This window comes from Carassius carassius, chromosome 2 (assembly GCF_963082965.1).
Source record: "Carassius carassius chromosome 2, fCarCar2.1, whole genome shotgun sequence".
NCBI classification, from domain to species: domain Eukaryota; kingdom Metazoa; phylum Chordata; class Actinopteri; order Cypriniformes; family Cyprinidae; genus Carassius; species Carassius carassius.
This window is the reverse complement of record NC_081756.1, coordinates 32,969,493-32,991,925: the sequence shown is the minus strand read 5'-3', so window position 1 is coordinate 32,991,925 and position 22,433 is coordinate 32,969,493. Positions and strand designations below refer to the sequence as shown.

Below are 22,433 nucleotides of genomic sequence, written 5' to 3'. Positions count from 1 at the left end.
GATATTTCTATGGTGAAGACATATTACAAAATATTTAATACAATAATTTATTATTATTAACAATTTATTGTTGTACACAATTCTATGCATGAAATCTACAGATTTCAATTCAGTTGAAAACCCTGTGCTGTGATATGCGCTCCAAATTAAACAAACAAGAATCTTACATTTTAACACCTACATAATAAAAATAATAAAAAAGTTCAAATCTTTTTTTCAGTGAGAATTGTTTTTTTTTTAAAGAAGTCTCTTATGCTTACCAAGACTGCATTTACTTGATCAAAAATACAATAAAAACAGTACTGTGACATACAGTATTATATCAAATAACTGCTTTCTATTTTGTTTGGTGCTTAAGAAACATTTTGTATCGTTATGAATGCAGAAAACAGTTGAGCAGCTTAACATATTATTAACTAAAATTCTGCTTTGTGGAAACTGTTATAATTTTTTCAGGATTGTTTGATGAATAGAACATTCAAAAAGAACAGAAAGTGTTTGAAATAGAAATCTTTTGTAACATTATAAATGTCACTGTTGTCATTTGAGATAAAAGTATTTATATATTAAAAAAACAAAATCATAATAATAGTGTAAATCATTAAAGGGTTACTCCACCCCAAAATGAAAATGTTGTCATTAATCACTTACCCCCATTTCGAACCCATAAAAGCTTCTTTAGTCTTTGGAACACAATTTAAATTATTTTAGATGAAAACCTGGAGGCTTGAGACTGTCCCATTGACTGCCTTTGTCATTGTCTTCCGCACTTCACGAATGCTCTGTTTTCGTTTAAATCAAAGTTTAAATACACGTAGAAAATGTATCCTTCTGTCACGGCTGACACAGAATAGTGTATGCTGTTTGCGTACAGTGGATATTCTCCAAAATGATGCTATGGTGATGCGGAGTGACACATAGCAGACGAATTGTTGAATAAAGTCATTATTTATGTTTTCTTCACGTACAAAAGTATTCTCATCACTTCATAACGTTACAGTTCAACCACTGATGGCAGATGAACTACTCTGAAGATGTCTTCCATCCTTTTCTGGACCTTGACAATTTACTTGGCAGTCAATGGGACAGACACAAGCCTCTTGATTTTCATCCAAAATATCACAAATTGTGTTCCGAAGATGAACAAAGATTTTACAGGTTTGGAACGACACAGGGTTAAGTGATTAATGAAAAAATAATAATTTTGGGGTGGAGTAACCCTTTAAATGGAGGTATACAGTTTCAAAAAAGAAGTTAACACTTGAACCACACTTTCACACAAATGTATTACTTGCATTTAATGTTTTAAAACAAGATATTATCTACCATTACCTATATTTTATGATTAGTGATATTTATACATTTGTAAGCGTGGCTGAAGTGTCACTTTAGGGCCACTGTAAATATGCACATATAATTGAAGCTTTTGGAACATGTGAATGAAATCACCAACAAATATGAAGACTTTACGGACACCAGCCTCAATGTTCACCACAGGGTGAAGTATGGCATGAATACATCAAGCACAAAGTGGACGTCATCCTCTTGGATAGCAGGTCTGAGGTACAAGGGGACAAAGGAACTGTAGAAAAGATTTTGAGGAGGACGGTGTCGATTGACTTCATCCTGGGTTTAGATCCTCACAGCTGTGTTTTCCTCACAAACCTTAGATCCTTTGTCTCCTTTTGGAAAGCCAACAAGCTCCACCACTCCATTGACCAGTGGGCAGCCTGGGTCACCGGGTGGGCCCACATCTCCCTGGACACGGTAACCAAGGAAGAGAGATTTTTTTTATGTGGGACAAGATGAGGTGTGATGGGGAAGCTGTTTGGAGACGGTAGCAGCGGAGCATGTTGAAGAGGTGGCATGTAGTAAGTTTTTTGCATTTTGAAGAAGGACGTTAAGAGGACTGTGACCACTGCCGGAGCAGCAAGGAGATCAGGGTGAGGAGGAGATGAATGGACATTGGCAGAATGAAGGAGCTTTGGTAATGAACCACATATTTAACACAATAGATGTGCCTTTAACTCTCCCCATTCAATCATTATGCAACTAACCATACACCCTCTATTAACTGTCAAGGTTTCTATGATGTATATTCAGAAAAAGTTCTCATAATCAAGGTGTTTACAAATGTTAGTCCCAACTGATAAACTGTCAGAATGTTCCAGACCATTTTCTGGAACATGCGTTACCTTATCTCCTTTGTTGATAGTGCTTATTGCTGGTGCGTTAAACTGAACGGCTGGACTGCCCCTGTGTCCTGCTGGACCAAGATCCCCCTGAGATCCACAACACAGACATTTGACACATTAGAGTCCAAGATTTTATCAGAGAGAGAGAGAGAGAGAGAGAGATAAAGAAAGAGTTTTGGTCAGGTTCAGAAAAAAGGGAAAGTGCAAAAGTAAGAAGGCAAAGAGAGAGAGAGGCAGTTAAAATGTTAAGATAAAAGAAGAGGGACTGAAAACAAAGGGTAGTGAAATAGTGTGAAAACAACAGGCAGTAGAAACACTGAAGAAATCAGGACCCATATTCACAAAACATCTTAAGGCTAAAAGTAGCTCATAACTTGCCGATTTAAGAGAAAATCTTAAAAATAATTGGCCTGTCAGTCCTAAATGTAGGAATCCTAAATTTTAGTTCTAAGATTATTTCACAAAGTGTTTAAGTGCTAAAATTAGCTCATTAATCTGTTAAGTAGTGAAGAGGACTCCTAAGTAACTAAGACCAAATCTAAACTATCCTAAAATGGCTGTTGCCAGCAATCTACCTCGGAATATGAACATTTGAGAAACATTTGACGATAATGAGCTTTTAAGACAATCAGTGTGTCTTATTACAGACATGAAAAATATATCTATAGAGAATTAAACTTTTAAATGAACCAATTCAAATAGAAAACAAATGAAGACTTTGGTTCCAAAACGCGATAAATGCCATAAAAATGTTTTTTTTTTTTTAAGCGTTTCCGCCAAAATCAGTATTGTATCTAGTCGATATTGAATAGTTAATTTTTAATTGTTCGCCAAAATGCGATATGCGCAGAGTTATTAGGTCATGTTTCCTCCCTTTTTTTCCAAACCGCAACAAACGCCAGTCTCCCTTTTTTGCAGAATGCGATATATCCGCTCAACCAATAAAAGGCACCGTTTCACGCACTCTAGACAGTAATGGCATCCTAATTTCCTCATCTCCTTTGTACTTTGTGATCAACAAACAAGGGCTGAACGATAAATCGCATGTGACTGTCATGTGCATCTCATCAGTATAGCCCATTCTGAGATTAATAGTACCGGTAAATCTCTATCACGTGCTTTCAGATGGAAATTATTCAAATGCATTTAATACATTGAGCCATAGATCAAGCTATGCTACAGTATATCGCGTTCGCGACATGTTGTTGTTCATGTCCTTGTTCATGATCAAATTTTATTTTATTGCTGTAATTAATTTATAGCATTAACAAGATGACCCGTTAAATTAATTTTGGAATCGATGACTCATGAATGTATTTTTAGTCCAGTGCCTGTATTTAAGATATCTGGATCAACTTACTATGTTGTGTATTTTCATCAGTTTCAATATGAAAAATAACTTTCATATTGATTCAATGGATTTTTTGCATTTTGAGAAAGAAAAAAATCATGGACTTATTGCACTTCTGGAAAAAAAGAATAGCCTACAATTTGATAATAAATCTTTTTTAAATCAAAACCTGAATTGGAATTTTTAATGTTAATATAACTTAAAGATGGTATGTGAAAGTTTGAAACAGAAAATAGTGTTTCCCTTTCAAGGGAATTTCGAACTGCGTCCTCTAGGGGTCGCTATGGGGAATGACTCGTCGTGACCCGTGTCTGAAGCATACATTGAAAAAACACCAACAAGTTGGCCGGCGACAGCCCCTGATGTCACTATCAATGCGACTATAGAATAAATAGGCGCCAGGAGAACACGTCATTCTCTTCTTCGTCTTCACTGACTGTTCTATTTGAAGCGTGCATTTGAACGTTGGTAAGAGCGATCTTTCTCTATCAATCATGGCAACTACTAGCAAAGTGTTTAGACGATGTGTGCATCCGTGTCATCGTTATTTGACACCTGATGACACACAAGATATTTCCGGGGTTTTTTTTGGGTGAAGAGCACCACGGGATGTCTTTGAGAGAGCAATCAGCGTGCATTGCAAGCATTTTTCACTAAAAAAGCTCCTCTCTCGTTTGTCTCTCTTTTTGAGGAAAGAGAGGCAGCCATCTGCTTCCCGCAGTTCAGGACCCGCTGCTGCTGAGGCACGGAGAAGAATAAGGAGTTTAAAGAGGAACTTTCCCTCTCGCGCTTGTCGGCTGTGGACGAGAGAGAGCTGCTGGAGGATGATGTAATTTATTAACACTTTCGATTCAGAGTCTAGTGCTCTGCTGGGTTCAGTCCAGGAAGAGCGTGAGATGTCAGAGGCTAGCGAAGAAGGCGAGGCTGAGCCATTTCAATCCTCCTGCCCTGTGTATGAAGAGCTGTTGGAGGTTATGGATCACACCATGGCAAAGTTGGACTTACCATGGAGCTTGCAAGCAAGATGACATCGCGAGGTCGTCCATCTCACATTACAGATCACAATCAAGATCATTTAGAAAGGTTTTTAAATGACAAAACACACTCATTTACACATAATTATGAATCGGAATATCCGATTTTTCATGACATGGTATGCAAGTTTGTGAATATTTTAAACAAAAAAAGGAAAAACAAAATAAAAGCGATCCATCTGTCATACAGTGTTATTGTTGACAAGCCTGACGCGTTGCCATGGAAACAAGTAAAGGGAATGTTCTAAAATAACGGTCGCCTTAAAAAAAACTCACTCTTGGGGGACCAGGGGATCAGGTAGCTGAGTTGCACCACACCACAGATCTCTCTCTCTTCCTGCTAACAAGCAGGTATGACATCAAAGCCTCCACCATGGGCAGGTCTATGGCGGCCACGGTGGTAATGGAGAGACATCTGTGGGTGAACCTGGCAGATATTTCTTCTCGATGCTCCGGTTTCACCTTCCGAACTTTTCGGTACTTCCATTGAAATGGTAGTCGAGAAGTTGAGGGAGGCGAAGGCCACTAAGGTCCAGGTCTGAGCCCAAACAACATAGGGGTCCTGGTCCATCTCGGTCTGAGCCTATGATGTTTTTGGTTGGTTCTATGGTTTCATAGTGACCACCTTACTGGTGGTCCGGAGTAAAGGGGCTCCAGTGCAGGAATTAGGGTGGGTGAGTAATATATATATTAGGGCTCATGATTTAATGCGTTAATTAGATTAATTATGGAGAAAAAAAACGCGTTAAAATTATTAATGCATTTAACGCACTTGACCCACCCCAGACCTCATCTGCAATTTCATACAGTCGATTGATGACTTATATGAGGCAGGGCAACAACTTACTGTGTGATGGAGCCTAAAGAGTATCCCTGAAATTCAAGATATGGGGCAAAATGCCCCTGTTTGAAATTTTGTCTCATATTTACATCACATAGTTAAGAAATATCACACGAGCTGTAGGCTAAGTGCAATATCACACGAGTGCAAATGTGATACTCATCTACAACAGTTCACTAAGAAGTTAATATTGTGTTATTTTAGATACAATGATGCAAACCACAGCGGCATTTCATTTCTTAATCCATGTTTTAAACGAATTTGGTGAACCATTTGGCACATTAAACTATTGGCCATAGTCGCGTTGGATTTGAAGTGGCACTGTGGCATCTTTGTATGACATCAAAGTACCACAAGAGTGATTCAAAAGCACAAGGAGTTGTCAGCTCTCTAAACTCTTGCAGTACTTTGATGTCACACACTGGTCGGTCTGATAGTGATGATCCACTTCAAGTCGAACAAGCCTAATGATTAAATGAACCATTCATAAAGAACCATTTACTTTAGTCCTAAATTAATCAGCCATTTGAACGAATCAAATGAATGAATAAATGACTCAATCATTTAATCTTTAAGACATTTACCACCAACTACTGGCAGTTTTAGTTTATTATTTAGAGTATCGTTTTATTAATAAATAATTTAATATTTTCATAGTAATAATAATAAAATTAAGAAAAAAAATTATTAAAGTTATAGAATTCATTATCGATTCAGAATTGGGTGCTCAACTTGCAGTGTTTCCCAAACACTCGTTGATATTATGTCAAGCTGGTATGATAGCCCTGGTTCTGGCTTCATACTGCCTGGATCATGCGGCCAGGACATTGGCTTCTGTGAGAGCCTTCTTGATCATCAGGCCCCCGGCACGGCACTGCAAGAATTTCCTGATGTCCGGCCAGGTCGCCCTGAGCATGAAGTATAAGTGGCATTTGCGACAATCTTCTTGTGTAATGCTGTCCCAGGCAGTGCTCCCCTCACCTTCGAACGTTGTATTTTAGCTTGCCTCTCTTGTTCGGTTTAGCACCTATGTGATGCTTGGGTAGCTTAAAGTTCACACGCTAAGCTCTGTGTACTTTCTGAAATCCACATGGTGGTAAGTGTGCACGCAAGACTCTGTGCACTTTGTGAAATCCTGCACAGTAAGGGTTATGCGCTGAGCTTCATTCCCTTTCTCTGAGTTGGTTCGACCCCAGTACCTTGGGCTCCACTCAACCAGTGTGTCTTTATTAATACACTTCAAGCATCACTTCCCTCAACATGCAGGGCTATTGTGAGCATGGCGCTTCCCTTTAAGTGCCTGAGTTCTCTCCCCTTCTGAGGAGTTGATTTCCTTGCTCCTTGTGCTTAGCAGCACTCCCCTTTACCAAAAAGGGTTGCCTATGAGCGCACTACTCTCTTCCTGTATTCGGAGTTCCCCTCTCACGTGAGAATTGAGTTCTCTGTTTTCCCCCAGAGTACCTGGCAACCAGCAGCATCAGGTGAATTAGGCCCTTCCTTTGCCTCTCTGATGCGCTGAGCTTTGGTTAGCTTGCAGTATGATTACCCTTCTGATTCTCACTATCAGGCTGTAGGTTGAGCCCTGTGACATGAAGTCTTTGTGCACATTCTAAAATCCACACTGTAGTAAGTTCGCACGCTAGTTCTCTGCGTTTTTTCTAAAATCCTATATGGTGAGGGCCTCGTGCCTATTTAAACAGGGTGTTGCTACTAGAGATCTGTTGAGACAGTTCCTTTAGCAAGCTTATGCAATAGCAAGCGGTAGCCCCTGTGTGACAGGCCAAGACTTAATATATCGCTAGGCTCTTGGTCGTATCCCTTTAAAGGAATCTATATTGATTCCAAGGCTTGAGCTCTACCCCGGGCCCAGGAGTCTGGCTCTAACAGGTAAGTTTGGGTATGTAGCCTAGGCCTTTGGCTCTAAGGGATAATGTCACGGACAGCCGTCTAACGTCCCAGGGGCAACTCCCATGGAAATGGTAGCGTTGGTACTTAGTACTCACCATGGTTCTGGTCTGCACTCACCTGAGCATGGTGGCGTGGGTAAACTGTACCCCATAGCAACCCCTAAAGGACGCAGTTTGGAGTTCCCTTGACAGGGAACATCTCAGGTTATGAATGTAGCTATGGTTCCCTGAGTAGGGACACTGCATCCTCTAGCTTTCCTGCCATGCTTCAGACACGAGCTTCAGACAAAGAAGTGAATGACGTGTTCTCCCGGCGCCTATTTATTCTATAGTCGCATCGGTAGTGCCGTCAGGGGCTGTCGAGGGCCAACTTGTTGGTGTTTTTTCAGACTCAGTGTCTCGTTCCCTACCAGAGACGTTTTCATCTTGCCACTTTCTTGGTAAAGAAAACACATTTTTAATCAAATTAATCAAAATGGATTTACTGCGTTTTGGAACCAAACTCTTCAAATATTTTCAGATTATGTAATACATTTGAAAAATGCATACAGGTGCATACTACGGAGATGATGAGTCAGTGTCGCCAACTTCATCTCTTAAACTGAAAACAGAAAGCACTAGTGTAAAAATAAATTATTAAAACATTAATGCAGTGTACTTGCTGTTTTTCCCTAACACATTCAGAATTATTATATTTGCCTGTGCGCTGTGGCAAGCCTTTTTTGCGTGTGCTTGAGCGATTATTAGGCTATGTAGGCAATTAAAGGCTCATTATTATGATTTATATGGTTTACTAATGATAGTGTAACTTATAGTCGACTAATGCTTAAAATGAATGACTACTAGTCGACCAGAAAATTCTTTAGTCAAGAGCAGCCCTAATGCATATTGACAATTTTTTTACAAGAAGCATAAGAGGCTGAAAATTTGCTAAATATATAGCCTACTTGTTTAATAAGTGACACTTAGCCTGTGTTTTAAAATCTTTATTTGAATATGGCAAATAACATTTTTATTTTTAAAACCTTTATTTGAATATGGCAACACAATATTGCACTCTACAATATTTATATGAATAAATCTTTGACAGAGACTATCAGCCAGTCACTGTGTGCATAGTTAGTAAGTATGCTGACATCATCCATAGCAACAAGGTAAACCTTGCCCTTACTCTTAGCTTAAGACTTCTGTCTATTCAGTAGTAAAAGTTTGTCTAAGCGGCTTTGTGAATATGTTTTAAGAAAAAACTCTTAGCTAAAACCATTTACTGCTATTTAGGAAAACTCTTAGTGTTAAGATAAAATGTTTTGTGAATACATGCTCAGATTCTCAGAAGTATTTTTGTCTTATTTTCCAGTAAAAATGTATCAACATTCTTAATATTTATCCAGCTTTTATTTCTCATCCCATTAGCTAGTTTTGTTTTGTGTAAGAAAAAATTATGCAATTCTCTGAAAAGTTTTCATCTGATGCAATATTGCTTTTAAATTTAGTGTATGTAAAAATACCTATTTCATTGTTTGATGAATTTTTTTCATGTTGCCTTTAGTGTTGTCAAAAGACCCGGTACTTCGGTACCAAGTCGGTACTAAAAAAATTGAAATGTGACGGTACCAGGTTTCTTTAAGTACCGGTATTACCGAGGTCCCGTTCAAACCCGGTTCAGCGAAGCTGATCAAAATCGAGTCATGAAAATGAAACTTACATTTTAATATGGACAGTCATAGAATTTGTCAAAGTTAGCATAAATTAATCAAATCAAATCTCCATATGGACCAGTATCTGTAAATGTTAAGCCGCAAAAGTTGTTTGAAATATGAATCCGTGTTCTGCGCGTCTCTGTGTGAATTAATGAATGGCAGAGTGCGGGTTTGTTTACTACATAGACTGAAGCGCATGAAGCTTGCATTAATTTCAGCATCTGAGCTTCAGAGTTCTCTCTCCATCAAGCGATCTTTTCAGTTTCTCACACATGCAAAGAGAGAGAGAGCGAGAGTCTTACCATGCTGAATCGACACGCTATATGTAAACTATTCTTTATTGTCTTGTAATGGAGTTCATTTAGAATTATTCATATTCATTTTTGAACAAGCAGAAGACATACCGGTTTCTCCGGTAGTGGGCGGAGCTAATGCGCAAATGGCAATTTCATTGGCTGGCGCTGATTTAGTACTGTCCCTGTTTTGATTTCAGCAAATCAGTTTGACCGAACGCAGACAACGTGATTAATATTCATGAACCCAGCAGCTCATCAATTCATAGTGCATTGGATATACATTAGTATGATAGTAGAATTAGTAGTAGTATTATCTTTTAATAATAATTAATATGAATAATAATTAATATGATCTATTACTATTTTTTTTACAGAAACCATCAATGACCAAAAATATCTTAAGCATCACCACCAGTTTTAAGTTCAGTTAAAATGACAAATATGCATTCATTCGGCCTAAAAGTAAATTTTTACATAAAGGCATTGTGCTAGAAATATTACTATTATTTAGTAAAATGTATGTGATAATGCTACTACTGTTGAAAAAATTTATAAAACTTTATTTTTTAAAGAAATAAATCACAATATTTCTTACATGTTTTAATTTTAATAGAAAATCCCCTTTATTTACCAGAAATAAAATGTGTTTAAATTTCATAAATTAAAAGACAAATTAAATTTGGGTGAAACTTGTTTACTGTTTTTCATAATTATATAACTTGTAGAAAAACTTTAAACACAATTGTAAATAAGTATAAAGAAGTGCATTGGTTTTATTTTTAGTGCTAAAAAGTTTTTTTTTTAATTAGCATATTTTTGTGTTTTGCTTTGGTACCGAAATTGGTACCGAGAACCGTGGATTTTCACTGGTATCGGTACCAAATACTGAAATTTTGGTACCGTGACAACACTAGTTGCCTTTTTTTTTTATGTCACAGCAATAAACCATAATTTGCTATTTGCTGGTCAGTGGTCAGGTTTAAAATTTCATACAGAAAGCATTTTAATTCTATTAAACAATTAGGCCCAATCCCAATTCTATTTTATACCCCTTCCCCTACCCCTCCGCCTACCCCTTCCCCTTGTACCTTGAAACAGAATGTCAAGGGGTAGGGGTGAAAATATTACCCTAAGAATTGGGACACCACTACTATGCCGTCACACATCATCATACGTCATCTAGCTCCAACAATACACACATATACTGGTATGCAGTGTTGGGGGTAATGCATTACAAGTAACGCGAGTTACGTAATCAGATTACTTTTTTCAAGTAACTAGTAAAGTAACGCATTACTTTTTAATTTACAAGAAAATATCTGAGTTACTTTTTCAAAAAAGTAACGCCAGTTACTTTGTATTCCCATTTTTTTGACTGACAAGCCTCCTGTTCCCATATTGGGAGAAATCGGAAGTATGGAGGCGTTGTGTGCGCTGTGTGAACATGTTACTGTAGTTCTAGACTAAATGTGAATGTGTATTTAATTCATCCCACTCACAAAAAAACAAAAAACAAAACAGATTTAGTATTCATCAAAATTAATCAAAACAGTGAAATGCAAACTCAGAATATGACGCAAACCTGCAATAACTAAATATATTAAATAACACAAATGTATCTATTCCCATTTTATTAACAGTGTCTTTGCTGCTGACCTTTAATGATCCAGTTCAACCATACTAATAATTAAAAAATGACTTTAGATAAACTAACAATTGTGCTTCATTGTTTTTTTTTATTGCTGAAGAGTGTTGAACCTTCTTCTCCTGTGTTCTACTGTACAGACGTGAATTGACTTTTCCTTCAGCCTGAGGTTTATTCATTACACTTTTTGGTGTGAAAGGGCTTTTTCATTTGCTATAAATAGAACTTCTTATATTAAAAACAATCAAGCCCTGCTCATATTTAAAAAGTAACGTGAAAGTAACGCAAAAGTAATGTAACACATTACTTTCCATAAAAAGTAACTAAGTAACGTATTTAGTTACTTTTTTAGGGAGTAACGCAATATTGTAAGGCATTACTTTTAAAAGTAACTTTCCCCAACACTGCTGGTATGCTGGTGTGCATTAGAGCCTTTAATTATCGTTCTGTATGAATGCGCTGCTTACTGACACACACACATATCGGAAATCGCACAGCTCACACCTCCAGGAGAAAAGAAACTTGTCAACGCTGCCCCATGACTTTTATTAAATACAATTTAAATACTGAAACACTACATTATATTTTCCAGTGACGAGAGCATACAATCGCTGTTTTTAAGTAAACACACTCTAAAAAGATAAACGCACAGACGCGCATACACGCAACTTTCATCCCCCCCCCCTCTCAATGTTTGAGAAAAGGGTGTAGCGATTTTTAATTATTATAATATTATTTAATATTAACTCAATGTTTATGGTGGTTATCGCCCTGATCAGACATATGCTGTGGCACTATCATGCAGTCTGTAATGATATGACATTAGCAACGTCTTTTTTGCAAACATTTATTTGAGTAACAAGACCGTTAATATGAACTCACGATTGAATGTAACATAAAACAAATAATTACTTTTCATCTTTATTAATGCCAAAAATGCTTACATTTATGTGTCTTTTTGTTTGCTCAGGCAGCCATTTTGCCAAGGTAATTCATACCCCTTCGTTTGAAGTGTTTGAAGTTTAAATACGTACTGTATACCTGCTGAACTTCAATCTTACCATCAATGCTTAGAGTACACTAGCATACAGATGGTGCCAAAGCTAACACACATGGACTAAAAGCCACAAATCTCTCATTTTGATTTGACGGGGTTTTATTTACACTTTTTACAGGAAAACAAGACAAACTTAAAGAAAGTGAGATCAGTAGGACTAAGGGCTCCTTTTACAATATTTACTACTGCAATGCATGTGTATTATTGCTGCCCTGCATTATTTTGAATTTAATGAATAGATTTATCTGACAAGTTTAATGAATTGAATATAGAACTAGCTGGTCCTTCTTTTCTCTTGAGTTCTGTGGATTAAGTGTCCCAACCAAAGGAAACAAAGGCACACAGAAGATTGGAGCAGGTGATTCCAGCACCAGAACAAACCACTCAAAAACAGCAAACTGACTAGCAGCTCAGAGACTTCATGCACAGTATGAGTGGCTTTACAAGGTATACGGACACTGTAGGGAGTGTTCTGTAAACCTTTGAAATCTGTGAACTGCCATTTAAAAGCAGAGGAAAATACTAGGGATGCTCCGATCACGATCGGCCGATCGTTTATGCGCATCTCGTCAGTAAAGCCGGTTCTCTAATCAGCGGTAAATTCCATCAGGTGCATGATTTTACATAGAGCAGCTGTTACTACACAAAACCGTTGTTAACTGAGAAGATGCGTAAATCCACGTTCATTTTCAGCGTTTATTTGCGCATCTTCTCAGTTAACAACGGCTCTGTGTAGTAACAGCTGTTCTATGTGAAAACACGCACCTGAGGGAATTTACTGCTGATTAGTAAGATTCAACAGCATTTACTACATTGAACATACCATAAGGATACATTCCTTTCCAGGATAAGGCTTTTTATGTGAAGTGTGTGTTGAGTTGAGTGGAAACATACTGCAGATGGGTTAAAACATAAATGGAACAAGATAGGCATGCTGGGAGTACAGAACTATTTTGGAAAAATAGAAGACAAGAAGAAAATCCAGAGTGAGATGATATAGGATAAGATGATAAGAATGAAAGAGTGATGCAGTGTTATTGTGCAAAGCAAAAGCAGTATAATCTTTTAATATCCTTTCCTTAGCTAGCTTATTATTAATCAGACTCCTAGCAGACTAAAACACTATTTGAACTGAATGTTACACTATATCCATTCTCCGAGTGTGCCAGTCTCTTTAAATAGTTTTTATTTTTCTACAAATATATTAAAAAACATTAAATACTTTCAATAAGACCCCATGAAATAAAAATGAGAGTTTTGGGGCTTTTAGTCCATGTCTTGTGTACTCCTAAATATTGACATTTAGCACAAATAAGCATTTGGATTTATTTCTTTTCCAGGAAAGAAAGCAAAGATGTTGTTGATACATCTTGCACAACACAGACTTCTGTCCAATCGAATGCTCTTTAAAATGATATCGCCTCTCTTCTGCAACCAATCAGCAAGTACAAAAAAATGGTTAATGACTGTGACGTATTACTGTTATAAATACAAAGGAACAAGCCATTTGATATATCCTGCCAAAACTTTCTGTTATAATAGGAAAAATGTCATAAAAAGACAGAAAACTTTGGTCATAAAGAAATTTCTTGGGGTCTTTAACATCAGAGACACTCAGAGAAGTGTTTGTTTTTAACCACCAGCAAACACATGCAATACACCTTTAGTATAGAGGAAAAAAAAAAAAACCTTGAACAAACAACCAGGACTCAAGATCCACATCTAAAATGCATCTTAAGTGTTTATGCAACAAATATGTTGACAGTATTGGATGAAATGAGGGTATTATCTAAAAACTAAAAGCAGTTGTGTGTAGAGGAAAGCTTAGTTGTAACCTGATGAAACCCATACCTTTTCTCCTGGCTCTCCTTTGTATCCTTGACCTGGACTTCCCTGTAGAATAAGCAAAGACATTCAGCAAACCTTTATGTATGGTTATCTTAACCATTCTTGAGTCAGAGATTGCTTTTACTAAAGGAAATTTGTACTTAACAATTGACACTTCAGGAGCTACAGTTAAAGGGGTCATAGATGCAATTTAAAATTTTCCTTTCTCTTTGTAATGTTACAAGCTGTTTGTTCATATATAAGACCACTAAAGTTGCAAAGAATAAAGTCTCAAATCTAAAGAGATATTCTTTATAAAAATTAAGACTTGTCCAAACGCTCCTAAAACACGCCCCCACATGTCCATGTCACTGTGTGGGAAGATTTGCATAACACCGCCCAAATGTTCACGCAAAGAAAGAAGGAGTAACTTTTATTCTCGCTGTAGTATTGTTGTTGCCGCTGCCGCCATGTTGTGGAGATGCTGTGTGTTTTCGTTGTGAAAGCGAAACTATTTTGTTTTTGCCTTTCAAAACAGGACGTTATCCGCTTTGTCATGCCTAGAGCTGATCCGTGCTGGTCGCTGAGGAAATACATCAACTTCGCACTGTGGATCGCTGGATCGGCTTTCACTGTGGATGAAGCGGAGTCCAGCCCGGGGTCGTCACATGCCCTAAACCCTAACCCTAACTGTTCCTTCGTCGAATCCACCGGCCGCGCTGTTCTCAAGATTGGCGGCCGTTCCTCACTCAAGCCCACTGACTGCCGCTCACTCTAGCCTGCAGTTTGTGAAGCCGTGTGACACATTGTGACATAACATTTCCGTCACACGCTTGAGGTATTCAGCCAATCACAATTCACTGGCCAATCAGCGTACACCTCACTTTTCGAAACGATGACCTTTGTAAAAATCGATACAAAATCGATACGGGCATAGAGGAGCAACAATAATGTACATTATTTGGAAACCTTAAACTGCATAAACACATTGCATTTACACCAAATACACAACATAATGTTCTTTTAAGCAACATCATATGACCCCTTTAAAGCAGACCATTATCATACTTAAAGGGGTGGTTGAGGAGATATTGGCTTTTAAAATTCTGGCAGTTTAATGCCTACAAAAACGGCTGGTAAGGGACTACATCGATCTTCTTCCCGGGTCCGTTACGCCATGAACCCAGATAAACCCCGCCCCCGGGAACACGCAACAAAAGGGGCTCGGCCAAAAATCTGTTCATATATGAATTGTGATTCTGTCTTCTAATGATTCTAATGGATTCACAAGTTTCAAAACCAATGTTCTAAAGCAGCTGTTCTCAGTCCTGTTCCTCGTGTCGCCCTGTTCTGCATCTAACTTTCTCTCTCTCCTTCTCTGTCTCATGTTCATTTATAAAGCTTAAATCAGAATAAAACCGTATGTTAAAAGCTAACAGAAGCAGTAGCATTTACAGACAACAGCGTATCTTAAAGTATGAGACAACAACAAACAAACATACCATTAAGAGCATGCTTGCACAGATCCTGTGCGATTCTCTTTATATTCTCTGCATCTCAATCAGCTCAAATTGATAAGGAATATAGCTAGCAAGTGCTAGTGCTCAAAAGTACATATATGTTTACATACTGCCCTCTGTCTGACAGGATGAAGACGTGTTAAACATGATAGGATTATGCAATGTAAACTATGCTATTTCAGAATTGTTCCTTAGATAGCTGAACTTACTGGAGGTCCAGGGGGACCAGGTGGACCAGGCGCACCCTGTGGAGAGAGAGAACAGTGAAATTACAGTATTTATACCGTAGACAGATAGTCTTCGTAGACAGTCTAAATAGATGTATAGATTTAATACATACAGGAAATCCATCTGCACCTCTGGGTCCCACTGCACCTGAAAATCCCATTGGACCTGGAGGGCCTTTGATGAAAGAATTCTAAGGATTTTACAAAGAATTTGTGGTTACTTAAAGCTGAACAGAAAGTCAAAATCTCAAATAGGAAATAAGTGAAGGGAGACCAAGGTAGATTTCCAGTCTGTGTAAACAACCACCCTATAATGATAAAAATCCATCTACTCCTTTTTTTTAATCCCCATAAATAATAAGCAGTGTCTCAGAACAAGCCGTTTGCAGAATCTGTCAAATGTGATGTCACATTTCACAGGCCCCGCCCATGACTGTTGACAGACACAGTCGTATTAGAAATGTCTTCTTATTAAAGCTATAGAAGATATTCAGTCCAGAGCAGTGATTGATTTTTTGAATTTTCATTTTATTTTTTGGGTCATATTCACAGCATAGACAGGAGAATAGGTAATGTATATTACACTGCTGACAGACATTTAAAAGACTGTGTTCTTGTAACTTATGTGTTTTTAACATAAACTTGTGAGTATTTGTCAGTTTAATTGCAATAACACATGAAAAAGCGCTTAGTTTAGGGCTCACATGTCATGTGACAGCCACTTTCTCTGCGCGTGCTTTGAATGTTTGCGCTTAGAAAACCCTATATCAGATGTTAAACTGATATGGCTTTAAAACGCATGATTTCAACATGATAGACATGATAATCAAAAGCAATCAGATTATTTGTTTTTGGCAGAGAATCTTAGGTACGAGCTGTAAAGGTGCAGACCTATTCTGGAAAAGCGGGGAGGGGAGCAGCAGCTCATTTGCATGCACAAAAAAACAGTGTGTTTCTGCTTCTATGTAAAATAGGCATTTTCAAAATGATATAATAAATGATCTGTGGGGTATTTTTGAGCTAAAGCATCACAGACACATTCTGGGGACACCTTAGACTTAGGTATATTACATCTTGCAATAAGGGGCATAATAGGTCCCATTTAAAAGAATGTCTTTTATTACAACTTTTTGGAACTTTTTAAAGAATACCTTATCAAAAGATTAATATTCTATCATCATTAATTTAGTTTGAATTGAACATTGTTTGCTTGACATTCCTCCATTGAACACAAGAATAATGTGCTTACTTGTCATTCTTTTTCATATAATTACAGTGAAAGGGAACTGAACGTTTAAAGATTCAAAATGGGCACAAAAGAGGTCAAAAGCTGTATTCAAAGATTTCTGAAGCCATGTGATACCTTTGTATGACAAACAATCTAGTATCCTATTCATCTCCAGTATGCTGTTACTACTACAACTAGATTCATTGAGTTGAATTTGAGAACTGGATTGGTCTGAATCATTAATGAATACATTTCAGCTGTAAAGCAGAGTATTGTTCAGCCCAGTTCAGATTAGGTGTTGACTGAATTCAGTTTAATAACAGTGTCACTGCTGCAAAGTTCAAAATTATGAGATGACTTCAAACACAGCTCTATTGAAGATAAATGTCATTATGCAACTCAATTCAAGAGACCTCAAAATGTTTAAATGCAATTTTAAATAGTCATCACCAGACATTTATCATACTTCTTTTTTTTGGGTGTTTTTGTTATTTTGAAGCTCAAATCCCTTAGTCTTTATTTATTAAACATGACAGTGAGTAAACAAGAAATTCATTTTTAGAGAACACCTTAACATTAAGAACATGGGCTTGCACACATGGCCCACCTGAGAGGATTTAAAACCACAGGAAATAAAAGATGCCTGAGGTGTTTAAAATGACCGAGGGATTTTCCCATACAGGTCTGCACTCCACACCCAGATTTACATCTACCTCACAACACATATTATTAACAGGGCTGGAAGAAAATGCCACGTGAGCTACAGTATTAACACACGTGGATGTGTGGATGAATGTGTACCATTGAAATGCTCACATGTGTTATTTGTAGGGATGTAATCCACTCATTTCACAATTCTATTCACAATTTTTGATTTCACAATTCGATTTTCTATTTTTTTTTTTAAACAAAATGAGATTGAAGACATCAAACAGTAAATAAAAAGGTGACGTTTTATTAGGCTATTGCTGCTCATTTCTTTGTGAAATATAACAAAACTAAATTGGAATTTTAAAACAAACCCCAAATCAAAAAAATAATAAGTTACACAAATAAAAGAAATCTCTTAATATGAACAAACTAAGACTTTTGGTGTGCTCTTTCCATTTAAAATTAGAGGCAACTAGTGTTGTCTCTGTACCAAAATTTCATTATTCAGTACCAATACCAGTGAAAACCCACGCTTCTCGGTACCAGGGGCATCAAAAGGAGGAAACACACCAAACTACCAAAACACTATAAAGACAGACGCCTAGATCAAATGGAAGAGTTCAAGCAGGTAAGTTTCATTGTGTTTTCCATACATTGATTTATTTGTGACGTCCTGCCACAATATCAAAACTGACCGCCACAAATAGATTTTGCAAAAGGCTTTGACTTCATTGAATAGACATGAGCACTGCACGTGTCAAAGTCAAAGTGCGGGTGTTTTTATATCACTGTATTTCTGAAGGAGACCAGCTGTCTTTAGAAAATTATGGATGTCATTTTTAGAGCAGAATTTGTGATCAAGGGCTCAGTGCTTATTTGATTACAGCCGTTACTGGAGAAACCTCTCTCACCCGCTCTACAAGCACCTCCTGCTGGCAGAGAATGAATTTGCATATATGCCGATACAAATAAGAGTGCAAGGCATTTTGTAATGAGTGTGTTTGTGTGTTTTCCTTTGGTACCAAAGCTGGTACCGAGAACCATGGATTTTCACTGGCATTGGTACCAAATACTGAACTTTTGGCACCGTGACACTAGTCAGCATATATGCAAATTCATTCTCTGCCAGCAGGAGGTGCTTGTAGAGCGGGTGAGGGAGGTTTCTCCAGTAACGGCTGTAATCAAATAAGAACGAGTCAATTTTCGACTGGCTCACGGTTAATCGTTAGTTGTTTGCTTGGGATTCATAAAGAACGGTTGTAACTTACTAGTTCAGAGAGATCTATATAATATGGTTCTCCTTTTTGACCTTTTCGACCAGAGAGTCCCTAAAATCAAAAGGAAAAAAAATGTGTAAGTAAAAACTTATCTATACTTCATGAATGATATCACTACATTGTACACTACAAAATAGCAGGACAGAAAGTATTACACTAATAAGCAACTGAGCATGCAATTTCTAAGTTTAAAATAAGTTTACATGTCAGTGCCTGGTGCATTGAGCTTTTTTATAAATGAAATTGTGTTATAATAAAAAGTTTGTAAAACATTTTTTTATTAAATTTTAAATAAATAAATAAATATATGTGATCCTCAAAAATAAATAAAGAATTCAACTGGCTTTTGATAAGATTGTTTGTCTCTTTAGTAAGTGAAACCGCTACTGTTATTCAATTTGGTAAATATTACAGTATATGCTACAATCTTGAGATCAAGAAAAAGCCCTTAAACTTACAGGAGCACCGGGCAGACCAGGAAATCCATCACGGGCTCTGTCACCTGGGTCACCTCGTGTCCCATTACAGCCATCCAAGCCTGGAGGTCCCCAGGGCCCCTCCTGACCGGGGTGTCCCTGCACAGGATTGTAAAAACAGTTAATTATTTTCAGTAAAGGGAGAAACTATAGTAAGAGACAAGAACTGTGTACTCACTGGAACTCCATCATTACCAGAAAACCCAGGAACACCCATTGGGCCCTGTCAAAAATATTTATAAAACACACAAAAAGGCATTTTGCACCACCATGTACACTATGCATTGATACCTGTATTCAGATCTAATATGAGGGCACATTCACATTTGTAAACATTACATTACATTCACAAAGTATCGAGAATAAAAACAAATAATGCCCCTCCATAAAATCTGACCTTATCTCCATTTGGTCCAGGGGGGCCTTTGCGTCCTACATGGCCATTTTCTCCTTTGGGCCCAACTGGCCCTGGGGACCCAATAACACCCTCAGGACCACTGCTGCCCATCTGTCCAAGCTCCCCATGTTGCCCCTAAAAGGAGACAAAAATGGATATAGAAGATAGATCATGTACACAGCCTTCCTATATTAATCGCTTTGCTTTATTCCTCATTTGGTTAGTTGCTTAGGATACAACCATCTGCTAGATGAATAAATATAAATTTGGGCTGTAAAATCAATAAATCATGATTAATCACATCCAAAATAAGTTAGTGTTTACATAATATGTGTGTGTATGTACTGTGTATATTTACATTTATATATAAATTGTTACAATGTCCAGCTAGGGTGTCCATGAGCTCCACTAGAGGACACTCCATCCCATACCTTTGCCACTCTACCCTGGACTCCATTTCCCATAACCCTCTGCCTAGCTGTTTCCAATCAGGTGGACTAGACAGGTTGCACTCACATTAACACTCACACACATGGCTGAGTATTTCTAACCTGTATCGTGATTGTATTTTCTGTGTTTTCCCCCTGTGTTTCCTTGCCTTGCCTTGGTGTGTTTTTGACCTTGGACTGTTTATCTTGTTTTTATTTTTTATAATTTGCTGCCTGCCCTGACCATTGCCTTTTTTGTTGGTTTCTCTTTTGTCTGTGCCTTGGATGTTACTGTTTTCCTGGTGTTATACCCTGCCTGTTCTGACTACTCTCTATGAAATAAAGCCTGCAGATGGATCCTCAACTCCATTGTCACGCCTACTATGTTAAATAAACATACACAGTACACACACATATATATTATGTAAACAAACTTTTATTTTTTTTAATCACACACACACACATCATATATACATACATGTAATTATATACATGTAAGTGTGTGTACTTTTTTCCCTGTTTTAATTTACAGGATGAGGATGTTCATGACTGTACATGAGGGAATGCAAATAAACAAAAAAACTCTACTCGTGCACTTTTTACCCAACTTTAAATACATTTCAGTCATCCAATTTGAGTGTTGGAAAAAAAAGAGAAAATATATACAGAAATAAAATAAAGTTATATATAATCTGCAGTATTTCTGTAGTAGAACAAATGTTAAATATCAAAGAATAGCATAGTAAGAGTAGTAAAAGGACTTGTCTTCATTGCCGTAACCACTAGTAATACTTAATGCTGACCAAAGGGGGGCGACACAATACAGCATTTAAACTGTCTTTTTACAGAGTACATAGCAATTTTTTGATAGAATTATTCAAGGCATTGCTTATAAAAGGGTAGGTAAGGAACGAGTACAGACTGCAGTAAGTGTGATTGTGTGAAGTGTGATTTGGCAACTTACTCCTCTTTGACTCAAAAGACTAGAGTAAGTTCATCTGATATTGGCCCCTGTGATATTGGCAGCACACACTCACGGCTCAAAGAGCTTAAATCCCTTCAGTTTAAGACTGATGCATATGGGTGTTTCCAGAGAAGAGCCCAGCTGTGACTGCATTTCATGGGTGAAGTCTGGCCAAATACACAGTAACCACTCAATCAGGCCCCCATTATGAAGTATTCATAATATAATATATAATACAAGACTGAAGATAAGCACACACATGACCATGCTTGCTCTGAGGCCAGTTAAAGCTGCTATTACTAAGAAATAATTATTAGCAGCATTAACACACACACACACACACACATATATATATATATATATATATATATATATATATATATATATATATATATAGGGAGAGAGAGAGAGAGAGAGAGAGAGAGAGAGAGAGAGAGAGATTAGTTAAAATAATATGAAGAGTCTAAGGAGTAATGGTATGTTTCACAAACCAATACTGGTCCCCTCTCACTTGTCCTGTAAAGGCAAAAAGCCCTTAAACTTATTATAGCTCTATAATGGTGATCTATTATGTGACTGGCCAGCTGAAAACACTCCTTTTTTATTGATGTTTTCAGATGTTACTCTGTTATTTAAAAAGTAATTTCACATAGCTTAAAAGAAGATAAGAAACTAGGTGAGCTCACATCCTGTATGCCTCAAACCTCTAAATTATCTAGTGCCATGTTCAGGCTGTGAAGTCAATATTCCTATATGCCAGAAAATACAAATAAAGTGCATTATTAAAAATAATAATAAAAAGTTCCATATTAAAAAAGTTATATATTTCAAATACATTTATTTCATACTAAGTATAGTTCAAACCTTTTAATGTGTTTACTGACATATCGCTCGAGACTAAACTTTATTGCAGTACTACTAATTTCTTAATATTAAAACTAAAATGTGTTTTAACATCACTATTGATGAGGACTGTATGATCTTTGAATAATAACAGTCTTTAAATGCAAGATATTTAAAACCTAAAGTATACTTGCAATAGTTCCACTTTAGCACAATCAAATATACATCAGTATATCTTTAGCTGAACTTCAGCACTACTTCAGTGCAAAAAAAAGTACAAAATTAGCAGACTTTATACAGTTTAGAATACTAAAAGTACAACTGCAGGGTATTTTTTTATGAAGTACATAAATACATGAAATGTATTTGTAGTATACTTAGTGTGTTGCCATTAAGGCAAAATGTTAGGGACTTTTAATGTGATAGAGACTTTTATTTTGATTTAATGTAGACCTGGAGTTTGGGGTTAGAGGTTATTTCCTGTACAGAAGTAAGGAAGATGACAGAATGGGTGCTTCTCAATATCCCTACTCGTCTCCTCGCTCCTCCGTCCTCCATCCTATGACCCG

At 37.1% G+C, this 22,433-nt stretch overlaps 1 protein-coding gene across 3 annotated transcripts in view; it reads right to left on the bottom strand.

The window, feature by feature from the left end:
* Positions 1–22,433, bottom strand: part of LOC132109076 (collagen alpha-6(IV) chain-like) — a 141,071-nt gene that overhangs the window by 37,181 nt on the left and 81,457 nt on the right. For all 3 annotated transcript variants that reach the window (XM_059515289.1, XM_059515288.1, XM_059515290.1), the window contains exons 5-12: positions 19,630–19,764; positions 19,411–19,455; positions 19,215–19,331; positions 18,748–18,807; positions 15,714–15,791; positions 15,583–15,618; positions 13,878–13,919; positions 2,196–2,282 (exon numbers count right to left, since the gene is read on the bottom strand). In XM_059515289.1, the coding sequence (XP_059371272.1) occupies positions 2,196–2,282; positions 13,878–13,919; positions 15,583–15,618; positions 15,714–15,791; positions 18,748–18,807; positions 19,215–19,331; positions 19,411–19,455; positions 19,630–19,764 (600 nt within the window). The remainder of the gene's footprint in view (positions 1–2,195; positions 2,283–13,877; positions 13,920–15,582; positions 15,619–15,713; positions 15,792–18,747; positions 18,808–19,214; positions 19,332–19,410; positions 19,456–19,629; positions 19,765–22,433) is intronic.